The sequence below is a fragment of the Artemia sp. Qi Xiang Cuo genome, chromosome 4 (genome assembly GCF_049724085.1).
Source record: "Artemia sp. Qi Xiang Cuo chromosome 4, ASM4972408v1, whole genome shotgun sequence".
In the NCBI taxonomy this organism is placed as follows: Eukaryota; Metazoa; Arthropoda; class Branchiopoda; order Anostraca; family Artemiidae; genus Artemia; species Artemia sp. Qi Xiang Cuo.
In genome coordinates, this window is record NC_142797.1 from 75483866 (window position 1) to 75506172 (window position 22307).

Here is a 22307-nt window from a genome sequence, read left to right on the forward strand (position 1 = left end):
CTCAATGCTTTCTGCACCTACGCCGAATTTATGAAGGCTGGTGTATCCTAAATCCCTAGTTCTACTAGACTTGGTATCAAGATTTACTAGTAAAAGCATAATATTCCTACATGGAACCTTGTCTATTTGCTCCTGTAACTGTATGTAAAATTCTTCTGAGTCACTAGTATCTCCGTCAGTCGGTTCTACAGGGGCATATACTACTAAAGCTGATACCCTGATCTTTCTAGTAATAAAATGAGTAATTAGTATTATATTATTAATATCTTTCCAGTCTAAACAAGACTTAGCAGCTTCCTTATTCATCATGAGCCCTACTCCCTGTCTATGTACCCCATCCTTCCTGCCTAAGTATACAAATTCTGTAGCACCTAATCTCATACTTTTTACCCGAGTGATATGAGTTTCTGAAACTACTAATAAGTCCAGTTCGAGTCGTCTGAATTCATCAGTCGAAATGTAGATACGATAGTCATTTTTTAACGTCGTAATATTCCAAGTTCCAATTTTCATGTTCTTTAAATCATTGAAATTATTTTGGCCTCAGGAAAAGCAATAATCCCGGATACCAGTGCAGGACAGGGATCACATGTCTTCTCAAGTCTACACCGAAGTGCTTAAGCTGGCTTAGAACTGGACAGCAAGAAGTCCCTGGGACATCCATGAATGGAGGCTTTGTATAATCCTGGGCCCATCTTGGTCACAACATGGTTTTCAGCACTTGGCAATGCTCTTTTATCAACAAGAGACGAAATACTTCACAGACAGTCTCAAGCCTATTACCTCCGACTCATTATATTCATGCCTACAAATATTATACTACTACAGGGAGGCATCCCATAATAGATAAATCAGCTAGGAAGAGGTTTTTCAGCCCAAAGACGCCCATCAAAACATACCAAGCCCAGAAGAATTTTCCATTAGTCAAAATCCCGTGTGAATGCTGTGTCTTTTACTAGGCTATAATTTCCTCGAGGGGTGCCACTCCTGAATTGGGGATAGAGTTGACCGCAAGGTCCCCAGTTTTGCGGGTACCCCGAAAAGGTCGAAGCAGCCCTTTGCAGAGGCCGTTGTCCATAGATCTGGATCTTATGCCCTGCCACAGTTGTCCTCCTATAGAGGATCCTCCCGCGATGGTGTTCTGCATCACCATACAATTTCACCCATTACTGGGAGAATGTTTGCAACTCATGGGACTTTTGTGGGCCCTTTTTTGAGTGTACATTTGAGGGGCCTTCTTCCTCCTCCGCCTGTATTTATGACCCCGGGCGAGCGTGCCCCAAAATTAAAACACGTTATACATACACATATCATATCACATTTAATATATTTTGGCTTAAAAATAAACCGATGTGCCTGAAGCTTGTCAGGAACATTAAACAAGAAAACATGAACTACAAAAATTATTATGACGTCTAATCAAAAAGAAAATAAGCGACAAGTACTTAAGAAAACATTTGCAACATGCCAAAACTGAATTCAAAAATCTATTTCGTGTATATCAATCAAAACACTGAAGAGTCATGTTTTCGAGTAAATTAGCTTGTCTACTTTTCAGAATTCTACGGTATTTTTTCAGGTTGTTCTTTATTTTACTTAATTACATGCATCTAATATCGAGAGAGGGCTCACTTGAATATTAATTTAAAGTTCTACTGCCCTTTCTAAGTGACCAAAAAGTTTGGCAGGCATCTAGCCAGCATCCCAAATCCCATTTTCTCCAAAATACTTTAATAAAAATCTTTAGATAACCATTTTGTTCAGCAAGGCTGAAATGTTCCAAAACTATGCCTTTGAAGATAACAGGGCCCTCCGAAGCCCCTGGGTATAGTTCTTTAAATTATAAAATTTGCCCATTGTTTACGTGTAGTATTTGTTATTGGGAAGTATACACATTTTTCGGAAAGAGATTGATGCTTAAAATGGGCATTTAGTAGATTTTGTTCCTGGAGAGGGAAATTTCCAGGGGAAATTTTACACTAAGCGGATTTGAAATTTGCAAATCTTGTTTTTTGTTTAACTATCTGTTTGCCAGGCTTGCTTTGCATGTGAAGATGTGACGGGTAAATTGTCCACGGAAAATTTGATTTCTTTGAAAAAAGTTCCGTTGAAGGGGGATCTCTGAAGTGATCGGAGAGATGATTAGAGATTAAAGTTTGTTTTCAAATGAAAATATGCTGAGGATAATTTAAAAGATGATAAACGCTGGCCACCCTTTTAAAATATATGCCGCTCCCTCCGCCTTCTAAAGGGCATCAAATTTTTTAATTTTTGGAAAGTTCCAGGGAAATTCCATGGAAGGGGGGAGTGAAAATATTATGAGGATAATGTGAAAGACAATAAACACCAGCCACACTTTTAAAGTGTCTGCCTCTCCCTCTTCCCTCTAACTCCCCCCCCCCATAGAAAAAATATCTGTAAATTTTTTATAAGTATATATTTGTAAACAACAGAAGCGGCCCACACAAGAGCCATTTTACCATGTTTACTATGGACATTCAGGTTATTCTAAAGTACTTGGAGATTTTAGCTATACAGAACAGATTTGTTTTGTCACTTAAGAAGAGCTTTAGAAATTTTAATTTACATTTGAGTATCTCCTCTCAGGATATTTTATGACCATTGGTTCGATACGATTACCTCATGGGAACAAAACAAGCACGCCTCCGAGGTCTTCATTTGACAAAAATATGAAAAGAAAATCCACATACTTCCATCGCTCTGTGTGGTCAGTCATGAGGCTATTAATCATTATAAGATATAAAATGGGACCCATCAGAGTTCCCTGGGGCACCCCACAAAAGATAGGAAGGGGATAGGAATAAACATTTTTATATTTAAGCACTTGAAAACAATTTGTTAAACGGAGGCAACAATTTTATCTAGAAAGAAACTCATTTGAAACTCCGTCAGCAGTTTATTTAAGAGGATATTGTGATCAATTAGGTTGAACGCTTTCTGGAGATCAATCAATAAAACATTCGACCAAATATTACCACTACTACTAGTAGTAGTGGTAATAATTTCATTTATGAAACTAATACAGAAGGTGTTAAATGGAGTAATAATGGAAAGAAAAACAAAATAAATAAGAAATAAATACACTAGAAAATTAATAAAATAGAAATAGTATATACATTAAATAAATAAATACACTAGAAAAACAAATGCACTTCTATCTTACAGAAAAAAGAATTCAATAAACTATTTTCAGGATCTAGAAAATTCACAAGCCAACACCAAACTTCTTCAATAACAACAAAGAGTTGCACTACACTAAAAACTAAATATGAGCTGTCAGTTCAACACGCAGTAGGAGTGTCGTGAGATTGGGGACCCGTCGATTAAATATATAAATTCTTGGAAATGGATGGAAATGACAGAAAGCATTAGAAAACCAACTTTGGCTACGTTATTCCCGGCAAGCGATGTGTCGGGGGCTATGGCAAACACGGCAAAAAGTGAACTAGCCATCCACCTGCAGAAATATCGAAAATTTCTCAGTGTCGGGTGCCGGAACGTATGTTCTTGAAATGCCCTGCGATACGCACTTTCATAGAAGCCGAAGGCAAAAGATATTGGATAGACATTCTATGTGAATCCCAAACCTGACTAAATGGAAATATAGAAGATCAGCTCGTCTCCACCCCTTGCGGAAAATCCAAATTCCACTTTTCCAAATCTGGACTTAGTGATGGCTCTGGTAATACGGTGATTGGTCTCCTTCTATGTACTAGAGCAACAAAATCTCTAGCTGAATGGCAGTCAATTTCATCCCATTTAGCTAAGGCCCGTCTTAAAGCTAACCTGTTCAGAATCACTGTCATTTCAGCTTATAAACCAGCCGGAGTCGCGGACGAAAATACAATTGACGAGTTCTACGATGCTCTGATCCAGCGATTGAGGAATCCCAAACCGTAATCTACTTATCCTAGGAGGTGATCTCAACGCTCACATTGGAAGCCATGTGGTGAAAGACGGTGAAAGACAGACAGACGGTGAAAGAGCTGTTGGAAGATTTGGATAGGGCAACCGGTGCAAGCATGGAAGAAGACTCGTAGAATTTGTCCAGCAGCATAATCTTGCATTGACAAATACGTTGTTCCACCAAAATCTATCCCAGAAGATTACCCGGCGCTATTATGGTGGAAGAGCCGAATCTCAGGCTGATTTATTGCTGCTATCCTCCAGATGGTGAAGCTCTGTACTCAACTGTAGAGCCTATTGTGGATCTGACAAAGGAGTGATGTACGGCTCTGGTCATATGCGGCTAAAAATTTCTCTTATAATAAAGCTCGCCTCCAAGAAACAAACGAGGCCTCCTCTGACATACGATTTAGCACGTTTTCATGATAAAGCAGTCACAGGAGAGCTCCATTTGGAATTATCCAACCATTTTTTTCATCCTGTCTGTGGACAGTGATAACCAACAATGAACAATGGTAATCAATGGACAAATTTCAAAACTTGCAGCTCTCCCCCGGGAACTGTGGAGGATTAGGTCATCCTCAAGGATATATTTATTAGATTTTCAACTATGCTAAACAAAATGGCTATCTCAAATTTTGATTGGGTGACTTCGGGAAAAAATTGAGGGGGCCAAGTTGCCCTCCAACTTTTTTGGTCACTATAAAGGGCACTAAAACTTTTATTTTTCGTTCGAATGAGCCCTCTCACGATATTCTAGGACTACTGGATTGATATGGTCACCCCTTGGGAAAAAAACAACAAAAATAAAAACAAATGAACATGCATCCGTGATCTTTCTTCTGGCAAAAAGTACAAAATACCACATTTTTGCAGATAGGAGCTTGAAACATCTACAGTAGGGTTTTCCGTTACGTTGAATCTGATGGTTTAATTTTCATTAAGATTTTATCATTTTTAGGGGGTATTTCCCCCTTTTTTCGAAAATAAGGGAAATTTTTTTAGGCTCGTAACTTTTGAGGGGTTAGACTAAGCGTGATTAAACTTATATATTTAAAATCAGCATAAAAATATTAAATGACACTAAAGATAACTAATAAATTATAATTAAATATTTTAATTCTTAAGCCAAAGACGCGAAGATCGGAGAAATGTCCATTATATTAACCATTAAAACTTTGGCAATCGAAAACAAATAGAAATTAATTAAATCATATATTGTCTGAAAAATTGTAAAGAAAAGCGAATTAAGTTTACGGTCAGCGGAAATTAAGTCCTATAATAATTCAAACTCAAAACCACCACAAATTATCAAGGAGGCACACTTGTGCCTCTATAAAGAGGCGACCCACCACAATGTTAAGCGATTTCAGGTCCTAGAGGTCGCAGAGAGACGGCGGTAATTGCATTTTGTAGCCCAAGCTCAAACTAAGAAACTTGCAAAATTTCATCCTCTTCTAACTTTATCTTCATGGGGTAAACTGGGCCGGAAGTTTCGACCCTCCTACCACATCCCCCCTCTAACGTTGTCCGACTGGATTAAAATTAAGAGGTTAAGCTTTCATATGGCCTGAGAGCTTATCCTCGAACTTTCAGCTAAATCCGATAACTCCCTCCCTGTTTACCAAAAACCAAATCTAGCCATTTAAAATTCATTTCTTTTTTTTTTCTTAGCCACGCCTACAGGCCACAGTTGGCAACGGATCCGGTTGAATGAGGACTCATTCGAAGCAGAATTCGACCTGTTAGGGCCTTTTGATATTTTCAGACCGAAAAAATTATCCCCCGAATTTACATTTACGAAAAACCTCGTTTTCCTATATTAGCCCATGTTAATTTTTCCCTCCACAACCCCCCCCTTTAACGTTGTCTGATCGGGCTGAAATTTAGAGGATAAGCTTCCCTGGGGCCTGGAAGCTTATCGTCGAAATTTCAGCTCAATCTGATCACTCCTTCCCTGTTTTCCAAAAACCACATATCAAGATTTTTGGGAATTTGCTTGCGTCGAAAATACCTTCTATTTGCTAAACAACAATTACTGTTGTGTTTGTATAGTCCAGCGGCTGAGACTTCAGACTTTCAGGCGGAAAACTCGGGTTCGATTCACCATCAGAGCAACTTTTTTATATACTTTGAAAAGAAACTCAGTTTCTTTTTTTAAATTATTTGAAAAAAATTACGTTTTCTAAAGAGTTAAAGAGGCTGAGTTACAAGGTCGACCCTTAAAACGTACAGGGATTAGGAGGCACAGTTGGGGGGCTGTTAAAGAGGCTGAGTCACAAGTTCGAACCTTAAAACGTACAGGGATTAGGAGGCACCCTGTACGACGTGATTTGAGTATTCAGGAATTAAAAGCCTTAACACAAGAATGTTCAAGAGCGGGGGGTTTGGGGGGCGGCAGTCCCCCAACTTTAACTCCTGACACGATCAGCTAACAGTTAGTCAAGCAATAATAAGTAATAAACTGTACAAAAACGTGCAGAAATTATTTGAAAAAAACTACGTTTTCTAAAGAGTTAAAGAGGCTGAGTTACAAGGTCGAACCTTAAAACGTACAGGGATTAGGAGGCACAGTTGGGGCTACCACCCCACACCTCCGCTTTCGCAGCCTTTAAATATAAAAAATTTCTTTAAACTGAAAAGTAAGGAGCGACATTAAAACTTAAAAAGAACAGAAATTATTCCGTATATGAAAGAGGCTGTGCCCTCCTCAACGCCTCGCTCTTTACGCTAAAGTTTTTATTGTTTAAAAAAAGAGTTGTGAGAAAGTCAAACTTTAGCGTAAAGAGCGAGGCGTTGAGGAGGGCACAGCCTCTTTCATATACGGAATAATTTCTGTTCTTTTTAAGTTTTAATGTCGCTCCTTACTTTCAGTTTAAAGAAATTTTTTTTTATATTTAAAGGCTGCGAAAGCGGGGGTTTGGGGGGTGGTAGCCCCCCAACTGTGCCTCCTAATCCCTGTACGTTTTAAGGTTCGACCTTGTAACTCAGCCTCTTTAACTCTTTAGAAAACGTAGTTTTTTTCAAATAATATATATAAAGAATAAGTGAAACCCTAAGCGAACAGAAACTAAAATAAATGATAATAATACACATAAATATAGCAGACACTAATAAAGGTCAATAAATAAATCGTAAAAACAGTAAAAATTTAATCGTATTTTCTAGTTTAACTCAAAACTAACATAATTACCTCAAGCAGTATTTTAGCTGCTACCTCTTTACAGCTCCTCTAACGTAAATGTTTTTAAGATTGCTGCGTCAGTTGCAATTCACTAAAGATATTTTTTTCTATATACATATTTATTAAATTTATAATTTTGAAAAATAAGAAATAAAAGTAAAAAAAAATATTAAATTTCTGAGATTACAGGATTTTACATCATTATATATTAAATTTTACGTTTATTTTCATAATATCGTTTTAGTCATCTTGATTATTTTTGTGATTTATTTTATTTGTTGTCGATGCCTTAAAGATCAAAGCACAGTGTTGAAAAAAACAGTATTATACAAATGATGCAATACTTTTTAAAACTTACAGTGTTGGAAGAGAGGTACGCAAGTAATATTTCTTGGTTTTGAGTTTGGCTAGAATATTTAGTTCAATATTTACTGATTTTAGGATGTATTTATTCATCTATACGAATAATGTTTAATATGAAATTTATTTTAATTTCTTTTAGTTTTGAATTTCATTTATTCTTTAATTATAACATCTGGACCTCTGGTCTCTAGGAATTTGAGTCTTCATAGGACTTTATTTTTTTCTGGCTTTAAGTTTGATATGGTTCTTATCTTTAATCTGAAAAACTTCTATTTTGGATTTTCTCCTTAGTATAATTTTAAGAAGGGGAAAACATGTGACGACAAAATTTTACTCTCAGATTAATAATTGAGAAGTGCCTGAGTGATCAAACTCATTTAATCCTCAGTCTTAAGGGTTATTAGCAACCGTTTATTTCAGCCCCTAGAAGACCTTTATTGAAAACCCTATCTTTGGTTTCTTATACCAGATAAATGCATTAATGCGCTTAGTGGTATATATGAAATTAAAATTTCTGGTTCAGGCTCATTTATTTTTCAATCATATATACTATATGATGACTAAACATAATATACTAAGCATACAAATATCTGGCAGAGGGACAACCTTGTTTTGTACAGATAAAACAACCAAAGTAACAAATAACGAAATATATGAAAAATCAATCAAAGAAAGGAGAAAGAGAAAAGAATAGGTACGGCATTAATTATTCACCAAGCCACAGCAGACATTCTACCCGACGATAAACAAAACATTTTTTTCTTCATCAATGGGACAACAAGAAGAAAATAAATACCGGGAAAAAATATCCAAAAGCAAAAAACAACAAAATAATAACAATAATAGATAAATAAGTAAAATGGCTAATAACTATCCAAAATGATGGATTTTAACTTATTTTTAAAAATTTCTAACCAAAAATCAAAATCAAAACGAGACTCATATTTGTTCCATACAGCAACCATACTATTTCTGAGAGAAAACATTACCTCTTTGATATTGTCAATGTTTGGCGTAGTTTCCGTGTATTGGAGTTAAGTGTGGAGAAGGGACAGGGATTCGGAATAAATCTAAAGAAAAGAAACAGCTAGGCAGTGTATAACAATGCATTATCTAGGGTGGGAAATGAGGGTGGCAGTTGGTGTTGCATTGAAATAGAAGCAACGCAAGGCTAGGTTTTATTTTACCTTTATTTACATGTGCTATTTTGATAGACTTTATCCTAGGGAAAATGAAAAAGGCTGAAGGAGAGCCTGGACTGTAATAGAAAAGTAAAGTTTTCCTACACTTAGACTATACTATAATTTGTGAGTACTGGATGAAAATAATAGTAATATTAAACGATTGTTTGCCTGTTATTTCAAGCAAATTTATGGTCCTATGTCAATTTTAAATTCTTGGTCAACCTTCTTAAGACCATATACGGGTGTGCCTTGTTTGCCTCTTTTTGAATTCTTGATCAGCATACCGAAGACTCTAGGCAGGCATGCCTTTCCTAAAACTAACTTGACAAGTATATGTTCAATAAGAGAGTCATGCATACTCCTGCCATTTACCCGTACCCCAGCCATTTAAACATTTGCCTCTCAATTACTTGGACTATCTGTCTTGGCTTTTCTCTGTCTACAATCAGCCAGCGTCTTGATCTAACCTATGCAAGATATTGCAAAATAATTGATAACTTCAATTCAAACTCCTGCCATTTACCCGTGCCCCAGCCATTTAAACATTTGCCTCTCAATTACTTGGACTATCTGTCTTGGCTTTTCTCTGTCTACAATTACCCAGCGTCTTGATGCAACCTATGCAACCTATTGACTAAGTCACTTAGACTGGGAATAAGTGAAAGTGTATAAGTGATAGACTCTGGGTAACAATAGTATCAGTGAATCAAGTGAAAATCTTTGCTTACCTAAGTGGCATTGTTAGTAAAGATGGCAGATGCAGGGTGAACGTTAAAAGTAAAATAGTCATTCATCAGGAGATTTCCCTCACAATTGAAGTGAGTATGGAAGAATTGGAAGGTAAGCCTGGAAGCTGCCTACGGATTGTTTTTGGCACCCGTCTGACTAACCGTAACTCAAACAGAAAGCTGTACGAAAAATGTGGTTCTATTCTAGGTACTAGGGCTATAGTGAGAAAAATTTAAGCTAGACAGGGCATTATTTGAAGAATGAAGGATGCCAGATTGACAAAGATAGTCATTTTGGCCAACAATCTAGGTCGAAACGAAAAGCAGGTGGTTCCCAAATGGTATGGAAAGTAGAATTTCTTTGAAGGGCTTAACGCAGGGGGCTTTGAATTAAATAGGATTTATGAAGAGTGTGAGTAGCTGTGTTGACCTCAGATCACTTTGTGCTATAGTAAGTCGTTAGTTGCAGCAATAGTATTCAAAAAATATTAATACAAACTAGCATAATTTACTTGAGGTCTAATTTATCTAGTTAAAACTGATCTTAACTTATACACAAAGAAGATTCTTAAAATTCTTGTATTTTAATTAAAAATGAAAACATACAAAACAAAAGAAACAAGAAACAAACAAATACTACTGCACAAAACAAAAAAACTTAAGCACTTTAAAGAAAAGAAGGGTATAAAAATGAAAATTCTGTTTTGTTAAGAATTCTTACTTCTACAGCTTATGATTGGATTTTTAGAACTAATTTTACATTTTTTTGGCACTTTCTTCAGTGAATTTTTTGTCTTGTCTAAACGCTTCTTAACGGATTTTTTCAGCTTCTTTAGGCCTCTACGAATCCTCCTTGATTGAATCATTTCCTCGTCAGCTATAGAAATTTCTTCAAAAACCGTACTGTCACCTTTTGCACCATTGTCTCTTTGACTATATATTGACAACAAGTTGTCGCTTGGAAAATCTTCAAGAACGTGATCATCCCCTTTAGCGCCAATATTGCTACTGGTAGCTGGGGTTACTGCTAATAATATACCAAGGATTGTGACAATCAAATTGAACTGCAAAGAATACAACTTAAAAATAAAACAGCTTGAAATATACTGACTCACTAAAGCCGAGGCAACAACTGAAAAGACTAGGGTCTAGGCTGGATTTTATAGATAGAATAAAATGCGGAAAAGTTTCACTAAACTTCATCTCAGAACTAATTTATAGGATACAAAAGAAGGTATCAATAGGCGCGTGGTGGATTTTTTTCTAAACATGATGTTTTCAAGATTAGACTCTTTCTTTTGTCCACCGAAGTCTCGTTCCTTTGTCTCTGTTCAGTTCAGTTTTTGTTCTTTTTCATTTAAGTTCCAAATCAGTTTTTGAGAGTCAAAAGAGATCCAAAGGCAGCTAGCCCCCCTTCCCCAAGCCCTTTCTCCCCATACCAATCCAATAAAAACTTTGAGATTACAATTTTTATAAATTAGTTCAAAGGTCAGATAAGAAAACCTTCTGTGTCGACGCAAACCCCCAGAGCCCGGGGCAAGAGTTATAATTTATCCTTTGGGGGTATATATGGTTCTTATGGAAGAGATGCTCGTATAAACTTCGGAGATAGCTCAATTGATTGGAAATTAAAAGTTCTAGTTTTATTTTTTAAGAGTATTAAAAAGTGATCGGATGGTATCTACCCCCTCCTCCCACGTCTTTTTCCCAAATACATCCGGTAAAATTTTGAAATAGCCATTTTGTTCAAAATAGTCCAACATTTCGTTTCTCAAAATTCATCTTATAAAAATTTTGAAATAGCCATTTTGTTCAAAACATTCGGAAATTCAAATTACTTTTTTAGAGTCAAAAGATATCGGAGTTCAACTAGCCCCCCCTCCACGTTCTATTTTCCTCAAACCCATCTAATAAGAACTTTGAGAGAGCCAATTTTTATAGAGTAGTTTTAAAGATCGTACAACAAGAACTTCGAGTCGACACAATCTCTCATAGCCCGGGGGCAAACGTTGTAAGTTATGCCCTGGGGCATATATGATTGTAATTGAAGGGATGCCAGTATAAACTTCAGAGAGGGCTCATTTGATTGGAAGTTGAAAGTTCTATTACACTTTTAAGGGTCAAAAGAGTTAAGAGGGAAACTAGCCCCCATTATGGAAGGGATGGTCGTAAAACTTCAGAGGGGGCTTATTTGATTGTAAATCAGAATTTCTAGTGCCATCTCAAGATTAAAAAGTGATTGGAGGGCAACTCGGCCCCTCTCCCTCTCCCCTAAGACCCCAAGGCCAAGATCCCCAAATGCATGCAATCAAAATTTTGTGATAGCTATCTTGTTCAAAATAGTTTAAAGATAAATAACAAAAAACAACGGGGCCAAACACATCCCCCCAGAGCCCTGGGCAAGTTTTGTAAGCTATGCCCCAAGGGCATATACGGTTTTATGTAAGGGGTGGTCGTATAGAATTCAGAGATAGCTCATTTGATTGGAAATTGAAAGTTCTAGCTACCTTTTAAGAGTATTAAAAAGTGATCGGAGGATATCTACCCTCTATTCCTACGTCTTTTTCCCAAATACATCTGATAAAATTTTGAAATAGCCGTTTTGTTCAAAATAGTCCAACATTCAAATTACTATAAATTAGGTTCTGAGAGATCCTCCGTAGCACCTGGGACAAGAATTGTAACTTATGTAAGTTGCAAGTTCTTAAGAATCAAAATTGATCAAAAAGTAACAACCCCTCCCCCTTTCTCTGCCTCATTTCTCAAAATTCATCTTATTAAAATTTTTAAATAGCCATTTTGTTCAAAACAGTCGGAAATTCAAATTACTGTAGCTTAGGGGCTGAGAAATATTTCCTATTCCCTGGGGCAAGGATTGTAACTTAAGTGAGTTGCCCATTATTGTAATATAAGATTCTGTGGATGAGGTGGTTGTATTAACTTGGGAGGGGACTTATTCGATCGGAAATTGAAAATTCTAGCTTTTTGTTAAGAGTCAAAAGTGATCAATGGCCAACAAGCCCACGCCCCATTTTCCCAAAAGGCATCTGGTCAAAATTTGGAGACAGCTATTTTGTTCAGAATAGATCAAAGGCCAAATATTTTTGCTTCCGGGGTTGACCCCCCCCCAGCCCAGCCCCGGAGAAATAGCTCTGAGTTACGGAACTTAATTATTTTAAATTTGAAACTTTGTTTACTTTGATACTTGGATTTAGTGATTTACGTGGTAACTTCGATTTACGGTGCGAGGGCTGTAAGTTGCGCAAGTTGCTTATTGTAACTTTAATATTTTTTTAACTTTGATCCTTTCTTTACTTTGATACTTTGATACTTGGATAATGTTACTTTCATACTAGCTTTGATACTTTGATGAAACTTTGATGTTAAAAAAAATCTCATTTTAAGATAAGGAGTGTTTTAAAAAAATCGAAAATTTTTGCAGTCAAAAAACGAACCAAAATTAATTGAAAAAAAGTCCGACAATCTTTTTCCCAATTCTTTTTGAAGGAATTGGGGTTATAAACTTCTAATGAATGGTGTCTTCACTACAAACAAGAGTATTGCTACGGCCCGTTTCGCAAACGGCAAAAGTATCCTTTTCTCACTTAAGTAACCAATTTTCTTACTTAGAATTATCATTCTTTTACTAAAGTTGCAACAAAGTTCTGCAAAATTAGTTTACACTTTTTTTATTATAATAATTGGGAGAACGGAATTCAAATACAAATGAGGATTGAATTAGGAATTGGACGTTAGACCGTGGTCGTCTTCCGGGAGTAGGGTTATTTACATTACAAACAAGAGCATGACTGTTGCCCGTTTCCTTAACGGTAAAAGTGTCATTATCTTACTTAAATAGCCAATTCTCTTATTTAGAATTATCTCTTACTTAAGAGGCTGCAAACTTCTGAAAAACGAGTTTACCTTTTTTTGGTTATAATAAATGGGAGAACAGAATTCAAACACGAGTGATAATCAAACAGTTCGTGGTAACGAACTGTAAGTAAGGAGCGACCCGGCTCAATGGTAACCGAAACTCTAGAAAACGGGTTTTTGATACCAATAGATATATCAAAAGAATCAGATTTCAATGCTGATTTCAAATATATAAATTCCATTACGTTTAGTGTCACCTATCAATAGCTAAGCGCCTAGTACTCTTTGTCTGATTTTCAAAAAAAGGGGGAAAGACCCTATAAATGCTAGTGAAATCTGATTAGATGCACACCCTTATATTCAGAGTATTAAAAAGATTTCACGACGATTTTTCACGTCCTTATATATAAACTTCTTGAATTTTGCATTTTTTGCCAGAAGAAAGATCACGGATGAATGTTTAGTTATTTGTGTGTTTGTTTTTTGTTTTTTTCCCAGGGATGATCGTATCGAGCCAGTAGTCCTAGAATATCATGGGAGGGCTCATTCGAATGGAAATTAAAAGTTCTAGTGTCCTTTTGAAGTGACCAAAAAAATGGAGGGCAACTAGGCCCCCTCCCACGCTCATTTTTTTCCCAAAATCACCCGATCAAAATTTTGAGATAGCCATTTTGTTCAACAGGTTCAAAAATATGATAAACATGTCTTTTAGGATGACTTAATCCCCCGCAGTACCGAGAGGGAGAGCTAAAAGTTTTGAATTTCACCCAATGTTATCATATTGTATTGGTTATTCGGAAGTATACAGAAGTTTTCAGAAGTTTTTTTTCTGGTAGTGGGAGGGAAGGGTGTGTCGGGGGTTATGTTGAAGGATCTGTTCATGAAGGAAGTTTTCATGGGGGAAGGGAAATTGCCATGAAGGGGGTGCCGGACTTGCCAGCATTATTTATTGGTTATTGGGAAGTATACAACCATTTTCAGGAAGGATTTTTTCTGGAGAGGGGGGGCTAGACGAGGGGGTTAATCCGGAGAATATTTCCGTGGAGGAAGTTTCTTTGGGGTCAGGGAAATTTCTATGAAGGGGGCGCCGGATTTCCAAGCATTATTTAAAAAACGATCAGAAATTAAATAAAAAAAAAACAAGTTTTTTCAACTGAAATGTAAAAATGAATATTATAACTTAAAACGAACAGAAATTATAACTTATGTGAGGGGGTTCTGCCCCCAGTCAATAACTCGCTCTTTACGCTACAGTTTTTTTTTTTAGTGCTTTCAAAAGAGCTATCTATTCTAATTAAACGGCCTTTGTGATTCAGGGGTTTGTCAATCAAATTTTTTTTTAACTTTTAACGTAAAGAACCCCCTCATATACGTAATAACATATACTTAATAAAAAAAAAACAATAAAAAAACAAGCGATACGGCTCAATAGTAATCGAAACTTTTAAAAACGGAATTTTGATGTCAATAAATGTATCAAAAGAATGTGTTTATAATGCTGATTCTAAATATATAAATCTTATTAAGTTTAGTATTACTCATCAAAGGCTACGAGCCTGAGAAAATTTACTCGATTTTTAAAAGAGGGGGGAAACATCCCTTGCATTAACTAAAAAACGATCAGAAATTAAATAAAAAAAACAAGTTTTTTAAACTGAAAGTAAGGAGCGACATTAAAACTTAAAACGAACAGAAATTATTCCGTATATGAAAGGGTTTACGCTAAAGTTTTTTATTGTTTTAAAAAATAAAGTTGTGAGACAGAGTCAAACTTTAGCGTAAAGAGCGAGGCGTTGAGGAGGGGACAGGCCCTTTCATATACGGAATAATTTCTGTTCGTTTTAAGTTTTAATGTCGCTACTTACTTTCAGTTTAAAAAACTTGTTTTTTTTTTATTTAATTGTATTAAGGATTGGTTGTTAGACCATGGTCGTTTTTAGGGAATAGGGCTATGTACTTCTACTGAATGGTGTCTTCAGTGCAAAAAGATATATGGCTACTGCCCGTTTCTCTAACGGTAGAAGTATAAGGCCTACTGCGTACTTAGCGCTTTACTAAAAAGAATTATATTACAAATATTTTCTTTTGCTCTTATTATAAAATTGAAAATATAATGAAAATTGCAGTAGAAACAGACCAATATTTACCAATAGACCCACTAGGCCCTTCGGCTTTCACTATTCCCGAATCTTTGGGGACTTCCCAGAAAATCTTGCAATAACAGAGTGGCAAAAACACTTTGGCTTAGAGGCGTCAAAGCTTTAGCTCCGGCCTGGGTGAAAAAAAATCTTGAACTGGTGGGATTTCAGCGAATAATATTATTATATATCCAATATCCAGTTTAGGGGGGAGGGAGAGGGGCCGAGTTGCCCTCCAATCACTTTTTAATCTTGAGATGGCACTAGAAATTCTGATTTACAATCAAATAAGCCCCCTCTGAAGTTTTACGACCATCCCTTCCATAAAAACCTTGTATACGCCCAGGGCACATTTTACAACACTTGCCCCCGGTTTTTTGGAGGCTTTTTATCCCTGGAGTTTTTGTTATATTATCTTTGGTCTATTTTGAATTAAATGGCAAAATAAAAACTCTATTCGACGAATATGGAGAAAAGAAGACTAGGAGGGAGGGGAGCTAGTCACCACTGGATCAATTTTGACTCTTAAAAGGTGATTTAGAACTTTCAAATTCTAATCATTTGAGTTCCCTCCAAAGTTTATAAGACCAACTCTTCCATAAAAATTGTATATGCCCCCGCAGCATAAGTTACAACCCTTCTCTTGGATCTGGGGGGAGGGTGGAATATATCGACAGCAAAGTTTTGTTATCTTATCGTTGGACTTTTCAAACAAACTGGCAATCTTAAAATTTCATTTGATGCATTTAGACAAAAGAAGGTGTTTGTGTTAGGGGGGGGGGGGTAGATACCCTCCATTAAATTTTGATTCATAAATAGGTAGTGCCAACTTTCAATTTCCAATCAAAAAAGCCACCTTCGAAGTTTATACAACCACCCCTTACATAAGAACTTTATACACCTCCGGGGCATAGCTTAAAACACTTGTTTCAGGCTCTGGAGGGCGGTGTCGACCCAGGGGTTTTCGTTATATGATGTTTTAACTATTTAAAAAAAATTCTATCTTAAAACTTGTATCGGATGGATTTGGGGGAAAAGGGCAAGGGGGGGGGGGGGCGAGTTGCGCTCGGTTCTCTTTTGGCTCTTAAAAAGTGAACTAGAACTTTCAATATCAAATCAAATGATCCACCTTTGAATTTTTACGACCACCCCTTACATAAGAACCTTATACGCCTCCGGGGCTTAACTTAAAACACTTGCCCCCGGGCTCTGGGGGGTTGTTTTGACCCCTGAGGTTTTATTATATGATTTTTGAACTATTTAAAAAAAATTAACTATCTAAAAATTTGTATCCCAAAGGTTTGAAGAAAAAGGGCTGGGGGCTAGTTGCCCTTGAATCTCTTTTGACTCTTAAAAAGTGAACTAGAACTTTCAATTTCAAATCAAATAAGCCATCTCCAAAGTTTATACGAGTATCCCTACTATAAGAACGATATAAATTTCCAGAGTATAATTCACAATACTTGCCCCGGGCCCTGGGAGGTTGCGTCGACACCGGAGTCCCTCTTATCTGACTTTTGAACTATTTTTAACGAAATGACTATCTCAAAATTTTTGTCAGATGGGTTTGGGGAAAACGGGCTCAGAGGGGCTAGTTGCCCTTGGATCTATTTTGACTCTTAAAAATTGAACCAGAACTTATAGTTTTAAGTCAAATAAGCCCTCTCCAAAGTTTATTCGAGCATCTCTATCATAAGAGCCATACTTGCCCAATGAACTAACATACAGCGCCTGTCCCCTGACTGTGGGGGGCTGTGTCGACAACGGAGTTTTTGCTAGCTGATCATTGAACTTTTTTAAACAAAAAGACTATCTCAAAATTTTTATTGGGTGCATTTCGGGAAAAAAGGGCATGGGGGCTTGTTTCCCTCTTATCTCTTTTGAATAAAAAAATATTTTTAATTAGGGAATTTTGAAATACTTGAAATTTTGGCAATCAAAAACGAACAAAAATTAATTATAAAAAAAAAATTTTGAAAAAGAGGTTTTCTACAGAAGAGTAAAGGCCATATTAAACTTGAGATCAGAAGAAATAGAAACCTAAAATAACTCAAATTCAAAACAATCAAAAATTACTATTAAAGAGCAAATGAAACCCAAAACAAACAGAAATTAAATAAACTATTATAGCAAAAAAACATACAAGAGGTACTAATATAAATGAATAAATAAATCTCAAAACCAGTAAAGCTTCATTTGAATATGCAAATTAAGCATAAAAAGAACAAAAATATTTTGCAATTGAGGCATAAATGAGACCCAAAACGAACAAAAACTAAATAAACAATCATAGCAAACAAATAAACAATAGTTTCTAATATAAATTAGTAAATAAATCTTAAACAAGTGAAACTTCAATTGAATATGGAAATCCAGCTTGAAACGAACAAAACACTCTACAAACAAGAGTTTGGGTTTTGCCTCCTTCTTTCACTGTAAAAGTCTAAACTCTACTGCGTCATTGGCACTTTACTGAAAACGAATTATATTAAGAATATTTTCTTTTGTACTTATTACAACATTGAAAATAAACAAAAAAATTACAGTAAAACAAAATTTTGAATTGATGAGTCTTCAGCAATTATTATCATTATATATAAAATAATTTTCTTTAATTTTATGACTGTTTAAGACAAATATAGTTTCAATAAAAACAAGAGTTTGGAAACTGTCGCCTTTCTTAACTGTAAAAGTCTAAAGCCTACTACGTCATTGGTGCTTCACTGAAAACCTATTATATTACAAATATTTTCTTTTCCAGTTATTGCAGCATTGAAAACGAAAAATAAAATTACAGAGAAATAAAATCTTGAACTGATGATCTTTCAACAATTAATAGCGTTATATATCAAACCTTCAGTTTGATTTTATCTGTACTTTTCAAGACTGTACATTTGTAGTTACAACACGTATGGTTTTCAAATGTATTTATTATGTTAAAGGTACCCAAAAATCTAATAATGGTAGATATTGTTTCTGTTTAATGCATATCATCATGTCAATAACTTCCGAAATGATGCCACCTTCATAATCTTCTTTTACATTCCTTCGATAGGAATAAGTGCAGAGTCTCCAGTAATTAAAATTTTTAATATATGCTGCAATAGGCCTAGGTGGAACACTGTCTAAGAGAAAAGAGAATTTAGTCTGATTTTGATGGCTTTGATGACAAGCCCTTTGTACTGATGACCTATAACTAGCCCTTCAGCTATTTTCGCAGGTCAGTTTCAGTTACGTTGTCACTGAACTCTAGAAAAACTGAAAGTTCAAACATACAAGAATCAGATAATTTCAAAGCCAGCTTAAAAACAATACCATTTTTTCTTTTGCTGTATAAAAGATTACTTTTGAAAGTCAACTATGAAGTTTTGATAAATAAAAAATACATAATCTACCTTACAAGTTTGATAAAAAGAGGAAGTATATAGTCTTGGGGTATAGAGGAATTATATAGTATTTAACACATTTTTATAGAATCACTGTTTGGTTCGGTAACACCCCCACTGAGAAATAATATATGTATTTATTTGACCAAAACAATCAATTTAGCAAAAAAATTAGCTGCGTTTGAAAGTAGGGAAACATAATAATTTCTTTGTTACCATTGAGGCTGAAAAACATTGAGGATTTAAAAACGAACAGAAATTAGCATGAGTAGGGATGACAACCCCTATGGCTTCCAGGTGTGGATCCAGGATTTTTTTAGAGGGGAGGGAGGCACAAAATAGGTTGATCCGATAGACTTGCGTTAGGAGCAAGTTTAATTAACGCAATGTTGTATTAATTAACGCAATCTTGTATTAATTAAGTAAATTACACTACTTTATACTATGTTAGGGGTGGGGCACGCCCCTCTCACCCCTCCCCTGGATCTAACACTAATGGCTTCTGAAAACCACAAAATAGTTTGCACTAAACTAAAAAAAATAAATGTCTAAAAGAGCTCTTTGTGTTTCTTTTGAAAAACTTAATTTGTGAAAAAGAAATTAATTTGTGTTTGTTTTCTATTGATATAAAATTTTTCATGGAAAAATATATCAATATTTTATATGTTTTCATTCTTTCCCATGAGAATCCATAGCTTGGCTTGCTATTTGTGTGTCGGAGAAACTATTTCAACAATTTTTATTCCTGGCGCACAAATAGTTTTGTTTAATTTAGTTTTATACCTCCTCAAGTTGACCTGAAAAATAAAACTTAATACCATTTCCGAGAAAATTCTATCTATGCTCTTTGACAACTTAAATACAATTACACTCCTTTGGTTTAGTCAACTTGAAAGAGCAGACGTAGTAATAGTAGTAGCCCTGAAATTTTCAACTTAATAATCCCAGTTGTTCTTAAGATGTCTTATTGGCAACCAGACTATACGAAGTTCTTTTCGATTTATTTTTAAAGCAACATTAGGAGTATTATCCTCTCAATGTTCTTCGGCACACAGATAAGGGGTATACTAATGGAACTACCATTTCCTCAAGATGTTATTACGCGCCCTTGGGTAATTCGCAATACTATGGTAAACCTGTTTGTTACGTAATACTACAGTAGACCTGCGTGTAACAAAATAAGGATTCCACTCCACAACACGCATATCCCACCATTCCATGACACCCATATCCCACTATTTCGACGACAACCAGCAGGTGCTATTAATTTTCTTCCAGATGCAGGTGCGTGTTACGTAATAGGAGATTGTTTATCTATTTTGAGTTTGACTTAATCTCATGCAACTTGTTAGAGCTCAGGGCCCGCTAGTAAAGTGGCAAAACCCCGGTTGTAACTGAGGACGGCACATACGTGGGTGTTACGTAGTACTTTAAGAGGTGTTTTTTTTCTTCAACAAGTTTTTTTCTTCAAGGTCTTTTTTCCTTCAAGATGTTTTTTCTTCTTACGATTTTGTCTTCTCTTTTTCTTTTTCTTCAAAATTTCTTTTTCTTTTTTTTCTTCAAGTTTTTTCTTCGAGAAATTTTTTTTCTTCAAGATATTTTCTTCTTCAAAGCGATTTTTTTCTTCCCTATTTCTGTTTCTTCTGTTTCATTTCTTTTTCTTTTTGACTAAAACAAGTTTTTTTTCTTCAAGGCGATTTTTTTCTGCGGTATTTCTTTTTCTTCAAGATTTCTTTTCCTTTTTTCTTCAATATTTTTTTCTTCGAGATTTTTTTGTTTAAGATTTTTTCCTAAGGGAACCCATATAATCCGTCATCAAAGATTGTTGTCCGCTGTAGGAATCGAACGTAAGACCAGAGATATCTCCAACGGAATGCTGCCTTAACTGCATCTATGAGAAAATATTTCCTGATGTTATGTTTAGAGAAATAAAGTCTATGCAATCATCTGTTTCCCTGGTCGGAGAATTCTCTCCACAGGTTCTAGATCGATAAAAGCTATGGATTGCGTGTTTTATATCCGTTCTTTACGCGAGCGCAATTGAATTCAGCATTGATATTGCTTACTGATCTATTAGGCACACTTGGTTGTTACATCGTTACTAATTTTCTAACGTGAGCTAGACAAGACTCTGTTTTAATTCTAGAATTACTTTGTGAGGCAAAGACTTTTTATTGTACATACAAGCTTTATTAATGAACGAATTTACAAACATTATTGAAACACACTATTCTTAGGGCACTGAAATCAAAAATATACGGCCAGGAAAGGTGCTCAAACGAAAGGTGCTTCCACTATAAATGTGCTCAAACGAGATTGTCTAAATATGTGCTGAGAAATTCGCCGTTAGTATAGCCAAAACATCAAAAATATAATACTGCATGAGAACACTTATTTTTAATGAATAAATCTTGTACTCGCTTTCCAATTTGGTGTGAGAACCTTTGTAATCCGACGAGAACGAGTATTAACCATATAATGCCTTCAACATTTTCTTGAATAAACCTTATCCTTATTCCCTTCAACCAGTGGTTTCATACATTTTCCCCTGTAAAATTAAAGCCTTCTAAAACATACATAAATCACCTTCTAAAAACAGTTCAACCACATCCTTGCATTTTTTATATGGTTCTTAAGTTTTAACATGGCTCCTTACTTTTAGCAAAACGTTTGATCTATTTCAATATCTTTTCGTCCTTAATTTTATATTTCCTTATCATTTGAAAAGGACATAGAATTTAAAACATTTTTGTGAATGAGGGCAATGGTTGTAAGTTATGCCCTAGGGGCATATAAGATTTTATAGAAAGCGTTGTCGAAGAAACTTCAAAAAAGGCTCGTTCAATTGGAACTTCAAAGGGTTAATGCTCTTTTAAATAGTCGAAAGTGATTGGAGGGCAACTAATCCCCCTCTCACGTCCACCTTTTCCCCAAGCACATCCAATACAAATTTTGAGTTAGCCATTTCGTTCAACTTAGCTGAAAGTTCTGGAAATTAGGTCTTTGAGAATGACAAGCCCCCCACAGCCCCAGGGCAAGGGTTGTAAGTTATGCCCTGGGGGTATATAAGGTTTCTTATAGAAAGCGTTGTTGTATAAACTACAAAAAGAACTCATTTGATTGGAAATTGAAATGGCTAGTGCCCTTTATAATGGTCGAAAGTGATTGGAAGGCAACTAACACCCTTTCCACACCCACCATTTATCCAAACATATCCAATCAAAATTTTGAGATATCCATTTTGTTCAAAGTAGTTGAAAGACCCGGAAATTATATCTAAGAGAATTACCCCCCCCCCCACAGTCCTAAGGGTAAGGGTTGTAAGTTAAGGCCTGGGGGCATATAAGGTTTTTATTGAAAGCTTTGTCGTAGAAACTTGAAAAAGGGTTTATTTGATTTGAAATTCAAAGGGCTAGTTCCCTTTTAAATAGTCGAAAATGACTGGAGGGCAACTAACCCCCCTCTCACGCCCACCTTTTACCCCAAACACTTCCAATCAATATTTTAAGATATACACTTTG

At 35.7% G+C, this 22307-nt stretch overlaps 1 protein-coding gene across 1 annotated transcript in view; it reads right to left on the reverse strand.

Annotated features, from left to right (window-relative positions):
- Positions 1-9949: 9949 nt before the first annotated feature.
- The window catches only part of LOC148953440 (uncharacterized), a 40524-nt gene continuing 28166 nt past the window's right edge, over positions 9950-22307 (reverse strand). The window contains exon 2 of the mRNA XM_089087683.1: positions 9950-10450. Coding sequence (XP_088943809.1) covers positions 10094-10450 — 357 coding nt within the window. The 3' untranslated portion in view covers positions 9950-10093. The remainder of the gene's footprint in view (positions 10451-22307) is intronic.